The 23,791-nt window shown below is 39.5% G+C and overlaps 15 protein-coding genes across 15 annotated transcripts; 6 read left to right on the plus strand and 9 right to left on the minus strand.

The window, feature by feature from the left end:
* Positions 1–935: 935 nt before the first annotated feature.
* Positions 936–1,595, minus strand: NESG_01117 (uncharacterized protein; the record flags this gene model as incomplete). The annotated part of the gene is made up of 1 exon (XM_053048755.1): positions 936–1,595. One exon carries the CDS (start codon positions 1,593–1,595, stop codon positions 936–938), a length of 660 nt encoding a protein of 219 aa, XP_052904560.1.
* Positions 1,596–2,721: 1,126 nt separating this feature from the next.
* Positions 2,722–3,507, minus strand: NESG_01118 (uncharacterized protein; the record flags this gene model as incomplete). The annotated part of the gene is made up of 1 exon (XM_053048756.1): positions 2,722–3,507. One exon carries the CDS (start codon positions 3,505–3,507, stop codon positions 2,722–2,724), a length of 786 nt encoding a protein of 261 aa, XP_052904561.1.
* Positions 3,508–4,049: 542 nt separating this feature from the next.
* NESG_01119 (uncharacterized protein) lies at positions 4,050–4,826 on the minus strand (the record flags this gene model as incomplete). The annotated part of the gene is made up of 1 exon (XM_053048757.1): positions 4,050–4,826. One exon carries the CDS (start codon positions 4,824–4,826, stop codon positions 4,050–4,052), a length of 777 nt encoding a protein of 258 aa, XP_052904562.1.
* Positions 4,827–5,740: 914 nt separating this feature from the next.
* On the plus strand, positions 5,741–6,532 carry NESG_01120 (uncharacterized protein; the record flags this gene model as incomplete). Its single annotated transcript, XM_053048758.1, has 1 exon — positions 5,741–6,532. The coding sequence occupies one exon, from the start codon at positions 5,741–5,743 to the stop codon at positions 6,530–6,532; it is 792 nt and encodes a 263-aa protein (XP_052904563.1).
* Positions 6,533–6,766: 234 nt separating this feature from the next.
* Positions 6,767–7,933, plus strand: NESG_01121 (uncharacterized protein; the record flags this gene model as incomplete). Its single annotated transcript, XM_053048759.1, has 1 exon — positions 6,767–7,933. One exon carries the CDS (start codon positions 6,767–6,769, stop codon positions 7,931–7,933), a length of 1,167 nt encoding a protein of 388 aa, XP_052904564.1.
* A 144-nt stretch (positions 7,934–8,077) lies between these two features.
* On the plus strand, positions 8,078–8,431 carry NESG_01122 (uncharacterized protein; the record flags this gene model as incomplete). Its single annotated transcript, XM_053048760.1, has 1 exon — positions 8,078–8,431. One exon carries the CDS (start codon positions 8,078–8,080, stop codon positions 8,429–8,431), a length of 354 nt encoding a protein of 117 aa, XP_052904565.1.
* Positions 8,432–9,164: 733 nt separating this feature from the next.
* On the minus strand, positions 9,165–10,295 carry NESG_01123 (uncharacterized protein; the record flags this gene model as incomplete). The annotated part of the gene is made up of 1 exon (XM_053048761.1): positions 9,165–10,295. One exon carries the CDS (start codon positions 10,293–10,295, stop codon positions 9,165–9,167), a length of 1,131 nt encoding a protein of 376 aa, XP_052904566.1.
* A 770-nt stretch (positions 10,296–11,065) lies between these two features.
* NESG_01124 (uncharacterized protein) lies at positions 11,066–12,505 on the minus strand (the record flags this gene model as incomplete). Its single annotated transcript, XM_053048762.1, has 1 exon — positions 11,066–12,505. One exon carries the CDS (start codon positions 12,503–12,505, stop codon positions 11,066–11,068), a length of 1,440 nt encoding a protein of 479 aa, XP_052904567.1.
* Positions 12,506–13,357: 852 nt separating this feature from the next.
* NESG_01125 (uncharacterized protein) lies at positions 13,358–15,499 on the minus strand (the record flags this gene model as incomplete). The annotated part of the gene is made up of 1 exon (XM_053048763.1): positions 13,358–15,499. One exon carries the CDS (start codon positions 15,497–15,499, stop codon positions 13,358–13,360), a length of 2,142 nt encoding a protein of 713 aa, XP_052904568.1.
* An 849-nt stretch (positions 15,500–16,348) lies between these two features.
* On the minus strand, positions 16,349–17,371 carry NESG_01126 (uncharacterized protein; the record flags this gene model as incomplete). Its single annotated transcript, XM_053048764.1, has 1 exon — positions 16,349–17,371. One exon carries the CDS (start codon positions 17,369–17,371, stop codon positions 16,349–16,351), a length of 1,023 nt encoding a protein of 340 aa, XP_052904569.1.
* Positions 17,372–17,477: 106 nt separating this feature from the next.
* On the plus strand, positions 17,478–17,684 carry NESG_01127 (uncharacterized protein; the record flags this gene model as incomplete). The annotated part of the gene is made up of 1 exon (XM_053048765.1): positions 17,478–17,684. One exon carries the CDS (start codon positions 17,478–17,480, stop codon positions 17,682–17,684), a length of 207 nt encoding a protein of 68 aa, XP_052904570.1.
* Positions 17,685–17,891: 207 nt separating this feature from the next.
* NESG_01128 (uncharacterized protein) lies at positions 17,892–18,818 on the minus strand (the record flags this gene model as incomplete). Its single annotated transcript, XM_053048766.1, has 1 exon — positions 17,892–18,818. One exon carries the CDS (start codon positions 18,816–18,818, stop codon positions 17,892–17,894), a length of 927 nt encoding a protein of 308 aa, XP_052904571.1.
* Positions 18,819–19,463: 645 nt separating this feature from the next.
* NESG_01129 (uncharacterized protein) lies at positions 19,464–20,393 on the minus strand (the record flags this gene model as incomplete). The annotated part of the gene is made up of 1 exon (XM_053048767.1): positions 19,464–20,393. The coding sequence occupies one exon, from the start codon at positions 20,391–20,393 to the stop codon at positions 19,464–19,466; it is 930 nt and encodes a 309-aa protein (XP_052904572.1).
* A 687-nt stretch (positions 20,394–21,080) lies between these two features.
* Positions 21,081–22,610, plus strand: NESG_01130 (uncharacterized protein; the record flags this gene model as incomplete). The annotated part of the gene is made up of 1 exon (XM_053048768.1): positions 21,081–22,610. The coding sequence occupies one exon, from the start codon at positions 21,081–21,083 to the stop codon at positions 22,608–22,610; it is 1,530 nt and encodes a 509-aa protein (XP_052904573.1).
* Positions 22,611–22,830: 220 nt separating this feature from the next.
* On the plus strand, positions 22,831–23,442 carry NESG_01131 (uncharacterized protein; the record flags this gene model as incomplete). Its single annotated transcript, XM_053048769.1, has 1 exon — positions 22,831–23,442. The coding sequence occupies one exon, from the start codon at positions 22,831–22,833 to the stop codon at positions 23,440–23,442; it is 612 nt and encodes a 203-aa protein (XP_052904574.1).
* Positions 23,443–23,791: the final 349 nt, after the last annotated feature.

Here is a 23,791-nt window from a genome sequence, read left to right on the forward strand (position 1 = left end):
TATTTGATTGTGTAACCTGTTTCATTTTGATAAAGTGTTTTAGAAATTTAAGCTGTTTCATCTCTACTCGCGAATTATTTTCAACTAAAAATACAAAGTGTGTGCTGTATTAGAGGAACCAGCGTATAGAGAAATGGCTTTCTCTGTGCCACACTCCTTTAAAGACACATGCTAATACCATATTAGAGAAGTATATTTAGAAAGAAGAAAGTTTAATTATGTTTAGAAGGTGATTCTTCCTCAGGTTTAGCATCAGCTTTTAGAGATAGATGAAGTACAGTACATGATTTATGTATTTTCTTAAATTTGTGCTTGAAACCCCAGAAGAGTGCATTTGTTTTTGTAGAGTGTGCTCTTACTTTAGAGAAAATTATAAATGCACTCAGAAAGAAAGTCATTTTATACAGTATGGCTTGGGTTCACAGGAGGGCTTAAGCCTTTTGCTTCTTGAAATATAAAAATAGCTAGAGCCAAAGTGCCTAATGAATTAATTCTACCAATATAAAAATAGCAGAACTAATTTAAGCTATAGACTACTAAAATCTGCAAATGTTGTCTATTACTTACTGAAGAAGCGAAACAGACCATCTAGAATATATCCAAATCTGACTAGAATTTAGTTTACAAGCTAATCTTAATAGAATAAGGTATAACCTGAAACAAATGAATAGATTAGTTGAAACAGTAGATTTATGCTTTATTTCAGCAGATATAGCATGAATTTATCCCGGTATAACCCGAATTTAAATTAATTTAGATTTATTTTAATAAGATTTCAGCTATTGTGTAATTTATGTGATAATCTTTAGAAGAATTAGGAAAATATGACTTTTACAAGCCTTATATATTTACACTATTGTGCCTCTTCTTTTGTAAGAGTAGGTTTTGCACAGAGAGAAGTGCATACAGGAAGATTGTAGGCAGTTTATGTACTATTACCCATTTGTTACAGATAGTGGGCCTTTAAAGTCATTTTCTGGGATCCATAGCCAGAGATCCTTTTTGTAGTCCTTGTTTTCTTTATAAAATTTCTCGCATTCATGTGCAATTACACTAGTATCCTTTGACCCACTCATGCACTTGTTTTTCTCCAGCTGTATCTGCATAGCAAGATACCTTACCGCCATAACCACTTCTATAGCTATTCCCTGCTCAGAAGCTTCAGCATTGTCTTCCGGGGTTAGATTTGCATAGTAACCATTTGATGTGCTGTGCTGTACAAAAAACTTCTTTATTCCATTCTTTGTGCTGGGGAGTTTTTTGTCTGATGTAGTAAGCCTGGTTATTACTCTTCCATCTTTTTTGGCGTGCACCTTGTTTAGACTAAATGAAATGGCTTTTTTCGGGTCTGTAAACATTCGGAGGGACACAAATCCTGTGGTGTCAATATAGTCATCTGCCCCCATATACTGCCTCAATCCTATGTTGTACAAATATCCTGTTGTGTTAAATACAAACAATTTTGGATCTCCTATTCTGCTCTCCATTAGATCCATCCTTCTCTCTGAAATATATGATGCTTCTATGGAGCTAGAGTATCTCAGCATTGCAATTGCCAAAACCCAGAATGCAGAAAGTTTTTCTAGTTTATACATGTACTCGTTTTCTGCCGCGTGGTTATATCTAGAAGATTTGCAACTGTTTTACAGTAGATATGTGGATTACAGCATCTAAATGTATTTATGTCAATCAAGATCCATCTATTTGCTTTAGATGTTTTAGAAAGCTGTTTTTTATGCGTATACATGTTTTTTCGGCTGTCTTTTTAGCAGACTTCCTGGGTTTTTGTTACTTCCACATATATAGCCCTATACAACTTAATATACCAAAGCATCATAAGAGTACATGTGTCTGAATCTGATAACAGACACTTTTTAGTATTAATCTGCATGGTTTCCACTAGTATGCGTGCATAATAATTTCTAGCTAAATTTTATAACTCTTATTAGGGCTATATACTGAAACTGCTCTTGTTTTATATACTCCATAGTAGGATCATATATACAAGCCTAGCCTTCTCTAAAATATTAGCATTCGTTTTCCTATTCATCCTATAATTTGTTTATCATTGCCTGTTTGTAGATCTCTAGCCTGATGTATATCTGCATTATGTTTATACAAATAAAATGAGTCCCTTGCAGCATATTTGCGTATAGTCAAAACCACAAGGCAATGACAAACACCATTCTACATTGCTTGCTCTATAAGGGGTTTCATATACCAAGGCACAAAAAACCAATAATATTTAAAGTACTCTATCTATTCTATTTGCTTCTGTAGTATTTTCATCTATTTTCTTCCAATAAATTTATTAATCTGTTCTTTCTATTTTACAAAAAGTCTTCACTAAATTACTCAGCTTTCAATACTTGACATGAAGAGTTTCTTCAAAAAACTTAAGAATAAAATAAAATAAAAAGAAGACAAATATATTCATTGTAGGGCTTAGAAAAGAAAAATATAAATATAAAGTGCAAATAAATAGATCCACCAGAGAAAAGAGCATGCATATATAAATAGGGAATAAAAACACCAAAAACAGTACACATATTGGCATACTTCTAAATATAACCCGAGGTATAACTAAGCTCCTGACTGATCTTCTTTCTTACCCTCTGCATTCCATTTCTATTCCAAGTAACACAACAGCACATTTACTAAGATCGTATGCAGAAAATATCTCTTAAAATCATGAATTTATTAATAAGTACCAGAAACAGGCTAGTGGTCGCAGTACGTTGGCAGTTGAGATCTTCCATCTGCAGGCCGATATGGCTTATCAAATGCAAGATTAGTGGTGTTCTTTAAGTGGGAATGTTGTATCTTATGCTTCCGGTGCTTCTTGCACTCTTTCTCCTTCTTGTGATCTTCTACTTCATTCGGGTTATAGAGACTTGGGTTGGGTCTGTATGTTACGGGGTCAATCCCTCTATTGAATGTACTTGAATCAACCCAGCTGAATAGCTGGTAGTTCCGCGCAGCGGAAGTGGATTCGTGGCAGACAGAGGCTACAAGAAACTTTGTTTCTTTGTCCACCATAATGCAGTCCTCCCCTACCATGAGATGAAAGCCATTCTCATTGAGAAGAACAGGCGGAGTGACAAAAAAGTTGAAATGGTTTGATCCATCGTATGAGTCTAGAATAACTCTTACTGGGGAATTGTTTCTACATATTTTAAGTGCAAGTTTCCCATGCATTTCTGTTTGGCTGGGGAACCTCTCTTCTCCCTCGGGCGTTTCAAACCCCTTGTCCTGCATGAAAATAAAGCCTGCATCTCCCACCTCTCCACTTAAGAACGTACGAAAGCGCATGGAGGTTCTGGCGTCTTCAAGAATTTTGGCCTGGACTTTGTCTTTTGGGTCATATCCAACGTACCCTTCTGCGCCTATGCTGTATATATATCCGGACTTGTTTAGCTCAAAGGAAGAGTCAAAGTATGTGGCCTCTGCTCGCACTCGTGTGAGGAATATGTAGGTTAGAGCTGCGATCTTTATGGGATTGATCATTTCCCTTTGCGATGGCCTCTTCTTATTTATTTATATGTATCAGGCTCATCCAATCCAGACAGCGCACGGTAAAACAAAGCAATGAATGCTGTAACGCATGTTTTACTCCTTTGTGCTGCAGCGAATGTAGCAGCTGCTGCAGGCTTCATTTACAGCACACAAATTCATAACACTATTTTAATTAGCAGGCATGCCCATTGTAGTCCAGCTGTGTTTAGTAGAAGCATTGTAAATTCAATGACTCTGTGCAAAGAATATCCTTAAAAATGAGTTTTATTAGTCCTGCAAATCTATGTTATATTTGTATTACAGCAGAATATTTCTATAAGTCTGCAAGAAATGCACAAAGTAAATATGCCCGTATAGAGTGCAGGCATGGCTCAAATAAGATTTGAATAGAAGAAAGTGCAGTGCACACATTTAAAACAAAGCCTGTCTATATTATTAAATAATTTATTCAGAAGATATTATGGAATTTCCTCATGTTAATGCCAAGTTTATATGTGCCTTTGTGTGGCACCCGCCTGCTAAAGGAGTTGAAATTAGTCAGATACGCATCGGTCTCCTGAGTCTGCACGGCAGAACTTAAATAGCTGTCTGTCATTTTCTTCAGTGCGCTTGCCATTTGTAGTATCATCTACGCATGCCATTTCCAGTAGCTGATTATTTGAGGCAACTCCCAAACAAAACGTAGATCTTCTTATTTTAAAGGAATCGTCTTTTTTGTAATATGAAGGCGTAATTACAAATCTGTTGTACACAGATGTGTGCCCGTATAGATAACATCTTTTTTGGCTTGGTCCTCCTCCCACATCAAATCTCTTTACATTTGTATACAAGTCATTGTTTGAACGAGTTCCAAAGTTAGGCTTTGAGACACTATCTACTGAAATAATCTCGTAGTACGATCCTATGCTTTGTCCATATGACTCTACAATCGCAATAGGCAGAGGAGGCGTGTTGTCATCCACAGCATTCAGCCAATATTTCGCAGAATCTGCTCCTATATACTTTTTGGATCCTACGTTGTAGAGAAACCCTACATTATGCTTATTCGAGTAAAAGCTTATTTCTTTTTGGGGTGGGGCTCTCTCTTCTGCAGATGTATCTGGATTTTTATAATGAGAACTAGTTTGCTCGGAAGCATACGGGTTGACTGCAGGATCGCCATTTACTGTGCGTCTCTCAACGGAATGGTGATATCGCGGTTCTTCCATAACGTGTGAATGTTTTAAATTACTTGCTTCTACATAGATATACAATGATCCAAGGTATATGGTGCTTAGCATTCCCACGAATACTGACCTGAACTTCTTCATGTGTGTTTTATTCGTTTTGCTATATAAATATCATATGATACATTGTTTGACTAAGATAATTCGGTTGGTGGTCTATTTAAGCATTCAGGTTTCTTGTTTTTTTCAGGCAAAAGAGGATTGCGCAAAAATAAATGGGATCCTATTTGAGCTATTCTTTATAAAACAATCAAGATTGCATCATGACTGCAATTGATGCAAAAAGAGTAGAGGTATGCATAATTACAACAGCTGTAGATCAGAGACAGCGCAGAATTTAAGCAGGGCGCACTTTAAAGAAGCACTATCCTTCATGCGTATTAATTTTGTCGTATTGATTGGTTTATAAGCTAAAAGACCTACGTGAAATATATGCACTTGGAAAGAGTACATATTAGTGCACTTAATATGCAACAAGAATAATTGCACTCTAAATAGGCATATTCTAACATGTAATTTGAATTTACAGAATACATTTAGATCAAGTAATAATCATACAATGCAGATGGTGCTTCTTGCAAAAATCCAAAAAAGAAAAAAGCCTTTGATGCCTCATGAATGTCCGCTAGAGCATGAGCCAGCTTATACTAAAGCAGTGCAGTTTTCATTAGATACAGACAATTCAAACCATCCAAATAATAGCATGCCCTGTAGTGTATAATAGCCGTGTATAATGAGCGCAAAGCTTAAGCAGACTCTTTAACTATCCCAATATAATCTGAATAAAAAAGCTCTTGGGTGCACCATTCAGAGCCCAATACGGCATGTTGTTTCAGGAGATGTGCATTAGCAGCATCTTTTGCTTAAATAGCATCTCTCTTAAAAATGATCAGAAAAGACCTGAAAACTGGGCTGCTCTAACAGTAGATAGCCTCTAAAATGCGATGCATGGTTACACATGCAAATATATGTATAGCAGTAATTGCAGCACCATGACTATGCACTATAAGCTGTATGTTTTTTTAAGCCTGCTATACACCGCCGCCTGCACAAAGACCCCACAGCTATTAACATGGGACTCTAACATGGCTGTATTCCAGCCAGACAAACTTGAAAAAAAGGATGTTTTCAGAAATGCAGTCGCAAATTTGCACGACTTGCGCCGTGAGGCTTTAGAGTTGAATAAAGATAAAAATTCCAGTACACATCAAGTTGTGCAAGAAGACAAAGAATATACACGGGACAAGCACATGGGATACTTGTACAGCCCTGAGATATCAGGTTCTATCGGAATACAAAAAAAAGCAATTGGATATGACTCGGTGTTTGGTGTTGGGGATGGGTACAAGAAGATTATGTTCTCCATCTACCACATAGAGAAAAATCAAGACAGCCCTGTTGTGTTTCTTGTTAACGACAAAAAAGTAGCAGATTACTTCACAGATTCTAACTATCTTACAACCACGCCAGTAATTGAGCGCATTCCAGGGCTTCTAAATAGCGATGGGGATCTTAAAATAGGCACAGGTCCCCTTCTGGCCCGCTCTTTCAAGATACTTGGAGTAAGCATGCGGTTTAAAACATATAAATCTAAAAAAGCCCTAAATGGAGCATATGACCCGAATTTAGACTCTGTTCGCGAGGAAATCGCACTGCAGTCAAGTCTTAACGGGAAATTTGTATCAGTAACCAAAGATGGCTCAAGAATAAAGCTAATAGATGAGATGGAGTGCAATGAAAAGCCAAACCTATGTACCTTTTTCTGGGTCCCATACAAGGAGATGGGTTGAAAAAAGCCGAGTCCACAGTGCATTGTATAGCTTGTCTTTGTGTGTAGGATAAGCTCCATATTTGTGCTGGCGTTTATTTTCGCCACGTCAGAAATAAATAATTTATATTACATAAGTCAATTTGCAGAGATGAGTCTCCTATAACCTTTCATACACTGCTTTAGATGCGCCTGGTAAAACATTGTTTAGGATTTGCCTGTGATTTTATATCGATGAATTTTATATAAAACACGCATGCTCGTTATCACACTGTTAGTTCTTTCTTTTTTAGAATCATTCCACGTCCATGGATACTCTGAAAAGCAAAAGCCATACTCAGCCACAGGGCTTCCTCAACAGGGGCCTTTATACAATTATGGGTCATATGGGTTTGTCTCAACCCCAAAAGTGTTTGGAGGTATTCCAATGGGAAACCTTGTGGTGATTGGAAGAGAAAAAGACATAAAGCTTAATGTGATTCTATTCCAGCCAATAAAGGATGCTGAGTTATACAACTTAAAAGTAGCTCCTCAAACGAAGAAAAACCAAAAAGGTGCAGGAAGTTCGTCTGAAGAGGTTCTCGCTGTATCGCCACTTGGTATTGTTGGAAAATTCCCATACGATGAAAGAAACCCAGGACAGTACTTTGAGATAGAGATCTCTAAGAACTACCCAGAATATTTTAAGCTTAAGTTCAATGGGTTGTGCATAACCCCAGACAGAAATCAGCTGCTAAAACTATCCATATGCTGGCAGGAAACCAGCAGAGTAATCACAAAGCAGTTATTCAAATTTTATAAACAAGACATTCCATCGCCAGATCCAATATATATTAAAAAGGGAATATCACCATACTACTTTAGAGGATGCGCGCCATGCAACCGCTCTATTCCAGATCCTTCAAATGGAGAGTATCTACTTGTTAATAGTAAGTACTGCGAAGAAAACTGTAAAAACAAAGATCCTACAAATCCAAATACAAAACCTGAGGACCAACATGTTCCAAAGAATCAACCCAAACAAGAGTACCAGCAGCCTCCATCAAATCCATCGTACTCAAATCCATCATACTCAAATCAAGAAAATCAGCCATCTTATGCACCGGCACCAGCACCAGCACCAGCGCATAGACCTTCACCAGCACCACAGCCCGCGCATGCACCGACTAATAGGCCTACCCACGAGCCTGCCTACGCACCTGCGCCAGCTACTCCTTCTGCTCCTCCTCTTGAATCTGAGACAGCACCTGCGCCAGCACCCGAGCCAGCGCCTGAGCCAGCATCTGCACCAACACCTGCGCCAGCACCTGCATCAGAAACTGAGCCAGCGCCAGCGCCAGCTCCTCCTTCTGAGCCAGAAACTGCTCCTGTACAATCTTCTACCACTACTACTTACCACCATTCAACGAGACCTATGGCTTAGACTGTATAATTCAGAAGACTAATATGCATGCAATTTTTATGAGTACAAAAAATAGCTCATATTTATTTGCGTGTACTTGCTATTAAATAGGACTTTCTTAAAGACTTATAGTAAAATAAAGATTAATTTGTTGGTTGATTCAGTATGACAAAAGAAACTATAAGGTCGATACTTCTCTATGAATTCAAATGCGGAAGAACTATGCAGGAGGCCCTGCAGAACATTCAATCCAGCTACCCAAGCAGTACAATTTCATTAGCAACAGTGAAAAGGTGGTTCTTGAAGTTTTCATCTGGAGATCTTTCCTTGTCGGATAAAACCAGGACAGGAAGGCCTTCCAAAGTCAGTGCATTCAAGCTGGAAGAGTTGATTAATTTCAATCCAGAGGCTACATGCGATATACTTGCAAAGCAAATGGGAGCCAGCAAATCAACTATTCAGAAGAAGCTTCGCAAGTTAGGCAAACAGAAGAAGAATTCTAGTTGGAAGGCGCCTTAGATTTAAAGTTCATCTGGTAATTACGTAAAATAAACCTGAGTATTAATAGTTATTTATTCTTCGTATGAAATTTCTAATAATAAAAAACCCAGCATATGCGAGTATAGTGTAATTTAAAGAATATTTTCACTACTCTTAATATTCTGTTATTGTATATCGTACATTTTACACTTTTGTTAATTTAGGTTACATAGAGTTAAACACATATGGCTTGCATGCTCTAAAGAGTACTTTCATGGCTACTTTATTTTCTGTGCAGCGCAGAGCACTTTTCAGCTAAAAAGGTAAGTTTATGGAAACTATTTCAGAGTGTTTCGTATTTCGGGACTTAGGTGGTTAATGGCGGCATAGCAAACCGTGTATATCTGTGGGCTCTGGTGCGTTGTAGTTAGAATTTCTTTCAGATCGTTCTTTTCTATGCAAAACTATAAAAACCCTGCATAGTACGCAGTTTCAAAGAAAAAGAGATTATGTGAAGAAGAATCTGGCAAAACATATAACCCGGTGCAAATTACTTGGTTTCTTCTAGCTGCAGATACATTCATGCTATAAAGAGCTCACACTTATGCGCTATATGTGACTATAAATTAGTCTATATTACTGCCTTTAGGCTTTATGGTGTTTGTAGCTAATTGTATAATCTTAGTGCAAAGAAGTGAAAAGTGCGTGTATTTAGCAGAAGAAAGTTTAAATCACACAACATATATGGATGGTAGTTATGAAAGGAAAAGGTCTATTCCATGTCATCCATCATATAGTCTGGCTCTAGCTCTATTTTATTGCACTCTAGCACAGCTTCTTGTGGTTTGGGGATGCTTGCAGGCATGCCTTCAAATCTATCTACAGTCTTGAGCGGAGTAAGCTCATCAAGTGCGTTTCTTATTGCCTTGTATGGGCTTTTCATACTGAGAATTCTACTCATACGATCTAACGCACGCGTGTTTAAGCCTTCTGTGCTATGCGCAAAAAAAGGGTCAGTTTTAGGCCGCCTTTTTCGCTCTGTTTCATACCGGCGTATAGGCGCCTTTTTTCTTTGACCCGAACCACTGCGAGATATGCGTCTCCTATGGTTTCGCTTTATACGCGGAACATATGCAGATGGAAGAGTTCCTGGATCTGCGCTTATGGGGTGTGCATATGGATTGCTTTCTCTCCTACTATAAGCAGAAAGCAAGACATTGCTGCTGTACCTAGCTTGATAGGGCAGGCTTGCAGCAAGAGTGCCTTCATCAAGAAGTTCATCATTGATCAGTGCAGGTTCATACATATACCTTCCTGTTGATATGATATTGCTTATATCATTTTTCAAAAGTTGGCCTTTTTCAATGCCCATACCCAGAAGTCTGCTTAGAAGAAGAAAGCGCGTGCGCATAGGGCGCGTGCCGTATAAAAATGCCATTGATGGAATGTCTGGCTGACACTTCTCAATTCGGACGCGATTCTCATGGAAATTGTTTATGCACAAATTCTCATTGTGGTACGGCTTGATGTAAAACCCGCCACTTTCTCTAGCAGCAAAAACCCACTGGGAGGTGCACTGCGCTGCATCATTATATGAAATAGGCTGGATGGTCTGGTTGCACAGACCAAGGGACTGTCTTCCGCTTGTCCATATATTGACTGGAAGATGGTCTTTAATCGGGTTCTCCTGGGGCTCTGCAAAGTACCGCATCTGGAAGGTGTATGGAGGGTTGCTCTCTTCTTTCATCTGTATCTTGAATGAGTTTACGCTATCATCATATGGGTCCCATGTAAGAAACTCATTTGGCTGTGTGTATCTCCATATGTTGATATTTTCTACTTGCTCTTGCGGGGTGATAGAGTACAGTATGTGCAACACTGCATTGCTTAATCTGGCTCGCATATCTGATAAATCTGCATGAAACATCTTTAGACCCTTCTTTTTGAAACAGCGCAGCCCTGCCCTCTAATCTATTGGCTGTGCCCAGAAAAGCAGGTGCTAGTAGAGAATCTGTTCCCCAAAATCAGCTAGTCAATATACAGAGAGCGTATAAGTGCGCGCAAATATTTTAAAATTTTCTAAGTGTACAGCTGCCTTCTCTCCTATACTTTAATTTCTAGAATATTTTTGCATAAAAATTAGCTATAATTATGATTGAGCGCAGATATGTGCCTGCTTTATTATGTAAGAAATAAATGCAGCTAAATATCAGGGAAAATAATAAACAAGAAAATAGGATGTTGCATACTATAGCCTTTAGTATAGATACATATACGAGTGCTTTCCGTGCACTTAAAGCTTAATAATTGCAGCTTTTTAGGATATACTTGTTTTATTTATTCTGCATGTGCATGCACTCAAGTAAATATGAGATAGAGAAATAGTTTGGATCTTTTAGATAAAGACTTTTGTATAAGATGTGTATGGGCGCCTAAAAAGCCATTATACTAAGAATAATCACATCCAGTGCAATTACTAGTGTATTACACAGGTAGGCCAGATCCCAGATATTCTAAGTACAGAAATGGGTCTTTTTGCAAGGTTTATATATAGAATGTAATAGGATTTATTAGCGGTGCAACCTGTCGGCTATATTTCTATTTAGGCTGCGCAGTTTCTTTGCAGTAGAGTATAGCTAGCTTGCATTTTGGGTGCTTTTATATTATGCATCACTATTTAATCAGGGAATGCACTGTCGGATTGCCTGGTTTCGGGTTTCTTGGGTACATATCAACTGAGTTATTGGCAGGTGGAAAAGACGGCGCAGCTGAATTCCAGTTAGGAGGCGGAATGTATGACTGGGTAGGAGAAGGAACATACATGCCCTTAGCTGGTGCATATCCTGGGCCTCCAGAGTATGGAGGCTGTTCTCCCAATGGCCTATTTAAAGTGTTCTCTGGCACACTGTTATATGATGGCAGCGCAGAATACGGCGGTGGCTGCGTTCCTGGATAGGCAGGTGCTCCTCCGAATGAAGAATTCTGCGATGGAAGAGATGAGTATGGAGGGACTTCTCCTACTGGTCTATTCAAAGGACTTGCTAGACTGTTGTTATATGATGGTGGCTGCTGGCTTGGATAGGTAGACACATCACCTAGTGGGTTTGTCTGGGAAGGGTGTGCAGAGTATGGAGGTGGCTGCTGGCCTGGGTAGCTATTTGGAGCTTTCCAGGGAGAAAGCTGTCCTGCAGCTGGGTCGTACAGAGGTGGCTGTTTACCATACATATGATTTGCAGGTGCTTCTAGAGTATTTGGATAACTCACATAAACTCCATTATGAGCCACAGGATTGCCTGCAGTATCTAATAACACAGGAGGAAATTGCGTGGTTGGGTGGCCAAATAGCTTTTCCTGTATGTGTATTAAGGACTGGCTCATGGCACGAAGCATTTCAGTAATTGTTACCATATTTCGGGACATTTGGTCATTCATGGCGATGTTCTGCTTGTTTATGGTGTCAAGACCCTCCATTCCAGACGCTCCGTCAATTTCAGGAGTGTCATCTTTTATGGGGTGAATTTTCTTTATTACATATCTCTGCTCTGGCTTTAAGAGATCACATTTGGTTAGCTTTAGGTTTAGCCCAATGTATGTTTCTGATGGCTGGTGTGGGTTGGTTGTTGCCTGCATAGGGACTATTGTTAAACACATATTTGTGCCTGCCATTGACATAAACATATACTGGTTGTCTTTTCTTATAAAAATCAAGTGCCACAGCTGTGCATTTGAGTTATTTGGAAGCTTTGCCCCCATTGATACATACTGGCCTTTTATGCCGGTCATGTACTCTTGCTCATTGTTCTGGAATGTAAATATCTGCGCTTGCTTTCCATCACTTCCACTTTTATCATATAGTTTGGACATGTCCTCCATTGTAAAGACCATGGTCTCAACGTCAATTGGGTTATTTATCTCATTCGGGTTATTTCCATATGACTCTCTGTGCTCACTGTCTTTTTGATATTTCACTAGCTTGAACTCGTCTGCTGATATGTACCTATCTCTCTGGTACATTGCAGGCTCGATCATAACGTTCTCCAGCACTGCAAGCGACTTAGCAACCATTAGCAGCGCAACAAAAAGAGCTCTGCTCGCGTGTCTTCTATACTTCATGTTCTGAATGCGCTTTCTTCAATATTTGTGTATGGATTTGCAAACATTTGTTTCAGATTTCTATCCAATTATGGTAGGTATCTTCAAACACCCACACTCTGGCCTGTTAAACAGAAAACTCAACAATCTAGCAGAAGAAGTGTACTGTCACCACTATCAAAACTGATTTAAAATAGCAGGTGCATAGGCACAGAGCTACATCATATTCTGTGGTTTTGCATAAATATAACTAAAATATCTTAGCTATGCAGTATGCATTGACAATCCATGCATATAACAGAGTAAGCAAATTAGTGCCTTCCAATGAAAATAAATATTATTTAAAATTCAATGCGCACTATTACTTCACATAATTTTCCTTCTAAAGGAATTTTAGTTGCAAATTTAGAGTCTTTGCCATATTATTACTGCAAGATTCAAGTATGTGAATCTATCTCCTTAAATGCAAATGCTTCCTTGGAGTGCTGTGCATGCGCATCTTTTGTCGTTCACTTTAGTTCTTCCGTTTACAAATAACCTGAAGTGTGCGTGCTGAAATAAACAAGTTTTCTTTTCTGCTTTTCTTTAATTATCTTTTTGGCAGCACTACCTATGGCGAAAGACAAAACAACTGCAATAAATCATATGCAAAAAGAGTTTTTACAAAATGAAGTACTTCATGGAAATCCGGCATAAACTGCTATGCCAAAGGAAAATCGCACTAAAGAATGCAAAAACGCAAATACATTTATAATAGACAATACATTTATTGAAGAACTGTAATTCAGTATTATGGAGTTCAATTTGGAGTAAATTTGGTTTGTAAAGGAAGATATACTATGCTATGGAATGTGTTTGTGGTCATATTCTAGATTAGTAGTACTGGGGTCTGTGGTGTTTGTAGGTAGGCACTGCATGGGCTCTTCTCGTATGGTGTCTTTCATCATACATGTCCTCAAAGTCATCATCTCTATAGTGCTTTCTGCCTTCAGAGTTGTCTGATATATGTCTATGAGCACTTGCAGGCCTGCCATCTAAGTCATCCAGGGGATAGCACTCTAGGGTTTTCCCATTTCGATCACGCTTTAAACTAGGCCTTCTTCTTCCGTCTGCACTTCTTTTTTCTCGAATTATATTTTCTTCGTAGTCGTCGTCTTGGTAGTGGCCAGACATATAGGGTCCTCTGGGCCTTGGAGAGGTGTGGTGTGTGTGTCTATAGTGCGGTGGGTCCCTTTCATCTGCAGGATAGATGGGATGTCCTGCATGATGTGCACCTCTGGGAAGCCTTTCATGCGGTCTGTGATAGTCTGGTTGGCCATCCCGATACTGGATATCTTTATAATGGTGTGCACTGTCCCTGTCTTGCATGCGTGAATGATTTCTGTCTGAATGGGGATAATCTATGCTGTTTGTTTGCGGCATGTGCTGCTTTATAAGATTCCGTAGCTGCTCAGGGTCCATGTTTGAGATGTTGTTAGATGGAGAACAGACGCCAAGATCGCTAAAAGATTCATTGCAAAATGTTTTGAGTGTTTTTACTATGTTTTTCAGCATTCCAATATTATTTCCCAGATCGTGCAGATCTATTACTGCACTTCTTCTATTAAACATGCCGGCCATACCGTTACCATTCGGATTATATCCGCCATTATGCCCGCCAGGGCCATAACCACCGCCATTGCCAGGGCCATAACCATTGTTATTTCCATTGCCATAGCCATTATTATGTCCTCCATTGCCGCCAGGACCATATCCACCATTATGTCCGCCAGGGCCATATCCTCCGTTACCATTTGGATTGTAGCCGCCATATCCACCATTACCATTTGGGTTATATCCTCCACTACCGCCTGGTCCATATCCACCATTACCGTTTGGGTTGTAGCCGCCATTGTTTCCACCTGGTCCATACCCGCCATTGCCATTTGGATTATATCCTCCACTACCGCCTGGTCCATATCCACCATTACCATTTGGGTTATATCCTCCATTACCGCCTGGTCCATACCCGCCATTATGTCCGTTTGGATTATAACCGCCATTATGTCCACCTGGTCTATATCCTCCGTTACTGCCTGGGCCATATCCGCCATTACCGTTTGGGTTGTATCCTCCATTGTTTCCTCCGGGAGCACATCCATTGTTTGATGGCCAATACTGGTTGTTTGGGCCAGATAGACCATGAGGCGGACCAAATGGCCCATTCCATGGATGTCTGTTGTATCCGTAGTACGGCTGCATGCTGCTTGGATCATTCGGGTTTCCATTCTGGCCGTATCCGTCATGGTGGTATGGAGAATTCCACCCACCATTTCCACCTCCGCTTCCATCGTTATTCGGCGACTCGTGAGTCCCCCCTCCTGCTAGACCGTTCATCATCCAGTCTGGTAGAGATCCGCCTGCTCCTCCGCTGCCCTGCATTTCATACGCAAGCAGCTGGCTGCCGCTTAGATATAAATGCTTGTACGGGTCGTCAGCAACCTCCAGCATGTCAAACCGGTGCTCTGGTGTGGACTTGCTGCATGACACAATGCTAAGAATCCCATTGTCTGTTTCTCTCACAAGACATGACTCCGTATCAACGTCCTGAATTTTGTATCCATTCACAAACGGGGTTATTTTCCACTCCATTGTGTATGAGCTTGAACTGCTGTCGGCCTTGCAGGCGGTAACCTTATAGTCGCTCTTTACCACACACAAAAGCTTCTGGGTTTTGTCGCTGAGGGATGCACGCCTGTCTCCTGGCTTAATAAGAATCTTGTATCTATCGGTTCCGCTTGTCTTGGATAGCACCATGATTGCATTTATGTGTTTTTTGTTCTTTTTTATTGCCTGCAGATTCAAGAAGCGAATTCCCTGCACATGGTGGTCGTACACTAGCCTATACGTTGGCTGCGATGTGTTGTAGATAGTTACTTCTTTCTTGTCAAGAGTTCCAACATAGTTTGCATCTGGATACGTCTCTCCAACTCCTGAGGATATTCCTAGAAACCTTAAAAAGCTTGACCATTTCATGCAAAAAACCGAGCCTGCCTATATATATCTTCTAACGCAGTTTTATTGGTGGCAGCTCTGCCTTTATTGCTGATAGCAGCGCATTGGTGCAGTTTGTGTTTCAGAGAGAAATGTTTCGGGCAGAAAGGGCTATCTAAATGAGGCCTAGTCTAAACATAATACACTGTAACTGTTGCAAAAATATGAAGGCTGTTTAAGTTTTTGCTCATTAGCCTGGCATGCATATCCTTTTCCTAAAAAGCAAATTCTTTTTTAAACCCATCAGCAGTGCTTAATTAATAAAAATGCTCAATAGCTGCCAAAGAAAAAGGCAGTGAATACGCAGGGAATAGTTTCTTAACAATTCACATCTTGCAGAGTTGCATTCTATTTTTACAACGACTAAACAGCAGCTGCAATAAATCCGCAACAATCTGCAAAGTGAGAGGCAGATGAATTCAGGCTGTATTGTTCATATTGTGAGTACTGTATGAAAAGTGCTATATGGGACTCGGATGCACAGCAAGCCCTACTATTATTATACACGTGCAGTAAAATTAACAAAGACTTAAGCTGCATTGCAACTTTTCCTGCCTCTCTGTTCTTTGCAGCTGAGTAAATAAAGTTACATCTCTTTTCGCATTTATATGCTATGCTAAATGTGTTTTATTTGAAAGTAAAGAGCACATGCCAGACACAGTATAATAAAACACTTGATTTATTTTCTATTACAGAAAGATACTCCCACTAATGATTAGATAGGTTTCTAGCGCATCTATATAACTTGTGCTGCATTTCTCTATATGGGCTCTACTCTATACTGCCAAATACTCTAACTAGCAGTGCACTGAAGAGATGCAAACATTCATTCTATTCTCTATCTGAGGCAGGCAAAAGCGTAGGGGTCAGCTGGTCGCCCCACTGTTTTATTTCCTTCATTTCTTCTGGACTTTTGCAGTGTTTTAGATATCCATTCCACACAAGATTCTTCAGCCCTGCTTTTTCCGATATGATTTTTTTGACTCGAGTCGCAAACTCAGACGCATTCTCGTTTTCTTGCAGCTCCACGGCGTCTTGCCACCAGACAGACACTTCTGTGTGCCATCTTGTTATAATGTATATGAAGTGCTTTGTGAATGACTGCTTTCTTGTGTTCCAGTATGGGTCTCCAAGGCTTTTGTTATACTTTATTGCAGCAGGATATACAGGCACCCCTAGCTCAAATGCCCCCTTTTGGAACATAACTGTGTACTCATTGTTGACACAGGTTCCTTCAGGGAACACAATAATAGATGCCTTCTGGGTTAGCTTTCGTATCTCCTCCTTTACCTCGTGCCTGTTTGCTTTTATCTTTCTTTCAAACTGCACAGAGCCACTCACTAATTTTAAAAGCATTGACATAAACCCTCCCTGCCTCTGGGCAATAACAGAGTGCGCAAACTTATGGCTGCTCAAAATTAGATAGTCCATATATGTGGTGTGGTTTGCTACGTATATGTGCGGCAAGTGCGGCCTTTTTTTTGTTCCATAGTGCTTTATCCGCACGCCCATTGCCCAGAGCAGGCTTTTGCATGCATGCGTAAGAAGAAAATCACTTCCCATCCCCCGAAGCACCACACGCGATACTATGATGGCAGCTGAATAGAACAAAAGTATGGCCAGCGTGAGAGGCAGCCGAATTGGAAGAATCAGGCTGTACCGGCAAAACATGCTCCATCCGTATGCAAATGTGAATTCTGTTTTTGTCTCCTTCTGCTGAAAACAAGAAGAGAACTCGTCCTGTATCAGCGCCTTTCCTGCTAGCGCTGTGCAGTAAAGAATGTCCCGAAGAATTGGCATAGACTTTCTTCCTTTTCCTGTAGAAGAAGGATGGAAGCTGTCTGGTTTTTGCATAAATAAATTTTAATATCTTCTATTTATGGATTCTTCTCTTTTAGAATATACTTCTGTGTATTTGGAATGCTTATATGCAATGGATTATTTTTAGTCTTTTCTTTTTATGTATTTGAATAGAGACATAGTAAAGTTTCTAATTGAATGCCTTATCCACACATTTGGGTTTTTCATCACGCTCTGGATAGGATATGCTGTGCGCGAGCTGATACTTGACTACACAGCCCCGAAGTGCAAGCAATCGGAGGTTTCCACATTTCTGCCCCCTACATGCTACATACGCCCTCTAAAAAAACAGCGCTATGACATTTAGGCCCTTTTTATTTACTCTATACCCAGTGTGCTACTATACACCAAACAAAAGTGTGAACGAATGGCCTGGATATACTCTATATTATAGCATGGCCCTGCATGCAAACGTGCATCCATTTTCATGCCTGTGATTTTCCAGAACATCTGAAGCTCTATGCTGCACTTATTCCAGCCATATGGATGGGCGCAACTGCACAGTGTTTGTGCACTAGCGTATTGTTCGCCTCTTTTTTATATCTATGGCAGCATTCTTTCCCCATCCATTTATCTGGTATATTGTGTAAATAAATAAAAAGAATATGTATATGCCCATCAGCGCAATCTGTATCCCAAGCCTAATCAACTGGAAGGTCACAAAAGACACATTATTAACTAGATTCGGATATTCTGGGCTATTTAGAAATATTTTGTAATTTGTTATTTCTGTAATATAATAGGTGGTTATGACAAGTAGTATAATTATAAGAAGCAATCTAAGCCATATGTTAAATTTTTTTGTTCCAACCTCTATAACGATTATAAAAATAACGAGCATGTACAAAGCAATCTCACCCAGCAGAAAATAAACACTTTTCTCCAGATAGTACTTTCGAACCAAGACCGATATGAACAGCTGGATGTTCAGCTTAAAGAAGGTGTACGTTGTTCTCTCAATGGCATTTCTCATGTTGTATCCAGGCCCAAACGACTTGTAGTAAAACCACCCAAGGTCAGCCCGCAGCACAGATGTAAAGCAGACTATATAAATAAGAAGAATTCCGCTTGTTATGATATATATGTTGTTTGCCATGTAGAGTATGGTGAAGACTTCAAATCTTAGCCAAAGCGATCCAATCAGATTGAAAACATTTGTGATGCACACTATAATGGTGGCTATAGATATTTGGAAAATGTCTCTCTCTAGCAAACCCTGCATGATTATAAGAGTATACAACATGGAAAGATTCAGCTGCGAGATGATGTCAATTCCTACATAATCACCCAAAAGATCAATGGTTTTATCAAGATCATGAAAAAAAATGATTGAACTTACAACTATATATACGAGGGTGCATGCTGCTACATAGAAAACGGTTGCAATTAGCTTATTTGAGACTGTTTTTTTCAAATAGTAATCTGTCGCATTATCATACATCCAAAAAATATATGTAAATAGTCAATTAATTATTAAAGATTTTTCGAATTTTAAATATAGGCCTGCACATTTATTGCGTGCTTGCGTTTGCTAATCTAGATGTCTGTAAGAAGACTCTACGAAAATGGCTTTTAAGTGGCTTTTCTATGGTGAATTCTAATGTCTAATTTCTATAAGGCCTCTTTTATTTATATATTTCTGGCTCTGCTCTTTGTGTGTTTTACATTATGTAATCTAGTGGCTTTGGATACATCTAGAATACATCCTCAAAGTAAATGCAGACAGGTATTTTCTGTCGATTTGGCATGCCCTGCGTTTAAACATTTTCCGCCTCTCTAGACTGCTGCACAAACACGTATATATCTTATATGCTTTTTGAAGATAGACAGATTTTTAACTGGATCTAATGAATCAGGAACTGGCCATTTCCTAACTATATAGAATCTTAAGGAAGATTCCAAAATATTTCTACTAATAATTGCTTTTTTATCATGTATGTGCAGTCTCTTTAGCATTTATGTCAGTCTGATAAACTCTTTCATGCAGAAATTCAGTAAAATTATCTCTTTTTCTATGAACACTGATCCAGGCCATGCCCACTACACATGAGGAATTACAGAAGTACCAAATGCAATACTTTGAATGCTAAATAAAAAATCGCTTTCTTTCCTTCGAATCCACATCAACCCGAAGCCCCCACCCATTTACCTGACACAGAGTGTGTACAATCAAAAGAATCGCATATATTCCTAACAGCGCCATTTGAAGGCACAGTTTTAAAATCTGGTGCACTGCAAGTGTCCGTGTGCTGTGTTTAATTATACTTGAAAACCCATCCTCAGATACGTCTATGTCAACAAACTGCATGATGTGAAATATACAAAGCACAAGTGCTGATATTAAGGTCAATGATCGGAGGTATATATTGAATTTCTTGACAGAGTGTTCAAGGGCATTTGAAAAAAGCAAAATCGCATACATAAACATTTCGAATATAATGAAGATTCTATTGTCTGAGAAGTAGTAATTCTGGACTATCATGGATAGGAATACTTGAATTGTTAGCTTGAAGAAGGTGTCTGTTGTTCTCTCAATTGCTATTCTTGCGTTGTACCCAGGCCCAAACGACTTGTAGTAAAACCACTCAATGTCTGACCGCAGCTCATATGTAAAGCACAGTATGAAAATAAGAACTATCCCTCCCAAAACTATGGATACGCTGTTTATCACATAGAGTACAGTAACAGCTTCAAATGTCAGGGTGAACATTCCAGATATGTAAATAAGACTTGTTATAGTTAGCACAAGAGTTGCAAAAAATATCTCAAATATATCTCTTTTAAGAAGCCCCTGTATGATGATAAGAGAGTATAGTATGGTTATGTTTTGATGCGAAATAATCTCTGAGCCTATTTCAAGATATATAAGGCTAATATTATCATCAAAATCAATGAAAAAAATAATACAATTAAACGCAATATGCAGCACAATAACAGTTGCTATTATCAATATTATGGTAATAAGCTTGTTTGAGATTGTTTTTTTTAAATAGTAATCCGTCGCATCGGCCTTCATTTAAATAATATGTGTGTAAATATTAAATTAATTATTAAAGATTTGCCAAATGTAAATACAACACGAATTTCACCTTATAATTGTTTATAGATTATAAAGACAGAATTTACAAGAATGGACATAGATAGTACACAAACTTTTAGGAGTGTAATGTACAAAGCCCGCTAGGTATCTTCTATGCAGACATATTTTGTGAAATACTTCTTTGCTTCTATAAATACGTATTGCTTTGCACACATACTATGAAAATCCTGCATTTTTGTGCTTGCCTTTCTGCCTTTAACTTCTAGCTATATTTAGTGGGTTAGAGCCTAAAAGAAAAATGCAAATACATACGCAGCAACCACTCTCTCTGCACTCTTCAATACTATATATGATGTGTATTTAATAGGCGGCTGCATTCTGTCTAGAAATTCGGGTTCGGCACTGCAGATATAACCCGAATCAAACTGCAACTTCCTTTCTTTGAATATAATACTATAGAATATTGGATTTTAAACTATTTATTTTCATGGCTCAAGCAAGTGCAGAGATGCTGGCTTATGTGCTGACACAGAAATATAGTTATTAGATATGCCTATGTGTGCCCTATGCACTAGCCATTTGTTTCCTGCTGTCTGTTTTTAGCAGTTAATCATCAATTTACCAGATTCTATTTAAATATTTTTCTTTTAGTTTTATCCACTCATGGACCATGGATACAAGAATAGTGGGCGCGGGGCTAGATCAGAAAGGGAAACCCGAACTAGCAACGCCATAGAACTAAGGACCCAGAAAAGGGATGGCATGCTGCAGAAAAAGCGATCGCTGATATCTGCAGGGGAGGAAAGCACTAGCAAGATTAACATACTTGTGGAGCAGGTAAACTCGAAGGACCCAAATGACATTATTAAGGGTGTAACCGAATTTAGACGGCTTCTAAGCGCAGCCAAATGCCCTCCAATTGACACTGTAGTAATGAATGGCCTTACGCCTATTTTTTCAAAGCTAATAAACCCAGACAACCCAATATACACAACAATGCCTGAAGATCTCGCTGTGCGAATTATGCACGAGTCTGCGTGGGTGATCACAAACATTGCATCTGGAAACACAACCCAAACCATGGCAGCAGTCAAAGCCGGAGCACTTCCTAATCTGGTTAAGATGATGTACATTGACAATCTCATGCTCCAGGATCAGGCAATATGGGGTATTAGCAATATTGCAGGGGACTGCGAGGTAGCAAGAGACTTTGCCATTTCTGCAAATGCGGCTGATCCTATGGTATACATAATAAACAAGGAGATGGAGAAAGAAGAGCTCAACATTCCTCTTCTGCGAAACCTCGCCTGGGCACTCAGCAATATGAATAGAGGGCGAAACCCCCCTCCGTACATATCCCACACAGAGAAGTGCCTTCCTGCCATAATTAAGCTGGTTGGTATAGATGATACTGATATCATGGTCGATGCATACTGGGCACTAAGCTATATGTGCGATGCTGGAAAAAACCACGCAGATATGGTGATCTCCACTGGTATTGTGGCGGACTGTGCAGCTCGCTTGTCCGCATACTACACGGCCGCCATTCAGGGGGATACCATGCAGCTGCATATGAAAGAGCAGACGCTTTCTCCCATCATCCGTATACTAGGAAATATAGCAACGTACGAAGATGAGCAGACAGACTATGTGCTTGGGCTGGGCATCCTAAGCACCCTAAAAGGGCTTTTCGCACTCCCCTTTGAGAATAGAAAGGCTGCTAGAGTGAAGAAGGAGATCTGCTGGCTTATCTCCAACATAACTGCAGGAACTCCTGAGCAGGTGGATGAAGTGATAAAGCACGGATTTTTGGAGGTGCTGGTCAACGCAATGAAGACCGCTGACAATCTCGTTCGAACTGAGGCATGCTGGGCGATCTGCAATGCAACAATTCAGGTTGGCGAAGGAACTGATCACTCAAAGGAAATAGGTGAAGCAGGCGCAATTATTGCATTCTCAAAGTTCCTTCCCAGTGTCATGAATGACACTAAGCTAGTTTCAGTTATTCTTGACGCGGTTAAAAGTCTTCTAAGCTGGGCTGAGTGCGAGTCTGTGGGTGGCGATAATATAATTGCAGCCCAGATTGAAAGCTGCGATTTGCTGGAGTACATTGAAGAGCTGCAGGCAGCAACTAACTACTCTATCGCAAGCAAAGCTGAAGATATTATTCGAAGCTACTTTGAAGGCCATTAATTAATAAATGTCTATTTCTTTATGGATATAACCATTGACGCTGAGCATATGCATACGCACAGCCACTTTTTACCTCCCCTTCCCAGTGCAGTACATAGCATCTGGCTGGCAGGCCTCTTGGTGTATTGGAAAATATCTCTTTGGCGGGCACTTCTTTCCATTTCCACTGTCTAGAATATTTTTCATACTAAAGTGCCTTCACTTGAAACTTTTAAATTTTATGGGAAAAAAACAGGACATACACACGTCAGTGCCTCGGCGAGCCAAGTGCGCAGTTAAACAAATACTTGATCAGGCGCTGCAAAAAAAAGGTGCCCAAAAGGAAGAAACCGACTATTCATGGATCTCCGATGAGGTAAAGAAACTGCAAACGCCTGGAATGAGAAGAGACTTGCTTGCTTGTATGTTTAAGCGGATTAACAACTGGTATGAGATGCAAATAGACAAAAACTGCAGCCTTCAAATAGGAATTTTTTATCTAAAGATAACATACTTTTTGTACACTCTCCAGTTTGACAGCTCAATCTTCCCGCTTTGCGAAGATGACACGCTTCTCAAGGTTGAAATGTCATATACCATTATTGAATCCCTTTCCGCTGAACCACTTCCGAAAGAAATGCAAGAGATTATCTCGTATCTTATCTACAAGAATGATCTCAGAATAGTTCTTAAGTGGAAAGAACACATGCATTTGGCAAATCCCGAAATACAGCAAATAGAAGAGAACATAAACAGCTGGTTTAATAGCTCTCCGTCAATTAATCAGGAAGCAATGCAAGAATACATGAAGCTAAAGCATGCATATTTGGTAATGCAGTCTCTACTGAAATAGTAAAATATTTCCTATGCACAAAGAGCAGCCTAATCAAAATAATACATGTAATTGACTGTAACCGGTGCTTAGCTTCTCATCGTATGCTATGTGGTGTTTCAGCCAAACCTATTTAATACTCAGAAAATATCTGTCTGCATTACTTTCCCTGCAAGCCATAAATTCTGCTATAAACTAAAAGGCAAACTTTCATTAAGATAAAAGTATAGAGGGTATGCCTGCCTGCTAGTTTTTGCATTCTAGCGCTGGCTTATTGCGGAAGTAAAGTTTCTAGTGATTGGCTTTCAAGCGTGCTTTCTTTTCTGAGTAGCCTATACAATTGCAGATGGAAGACTAGCCAATAAAAAAC

The sequence above is a fragment of the Nematocida ausubeli genome, assembly GCF_000738915.1.
Source record: "Nematocida ausubeli strain ERTm6 chromosome Unknown supercont2.3, whole genome shotgun sequence".
In the NCBI taxonomy this organism is placed as follows: Eukaryota; Fungi; Microsporidia; genus Nematocida; species Nematocida ausubeli.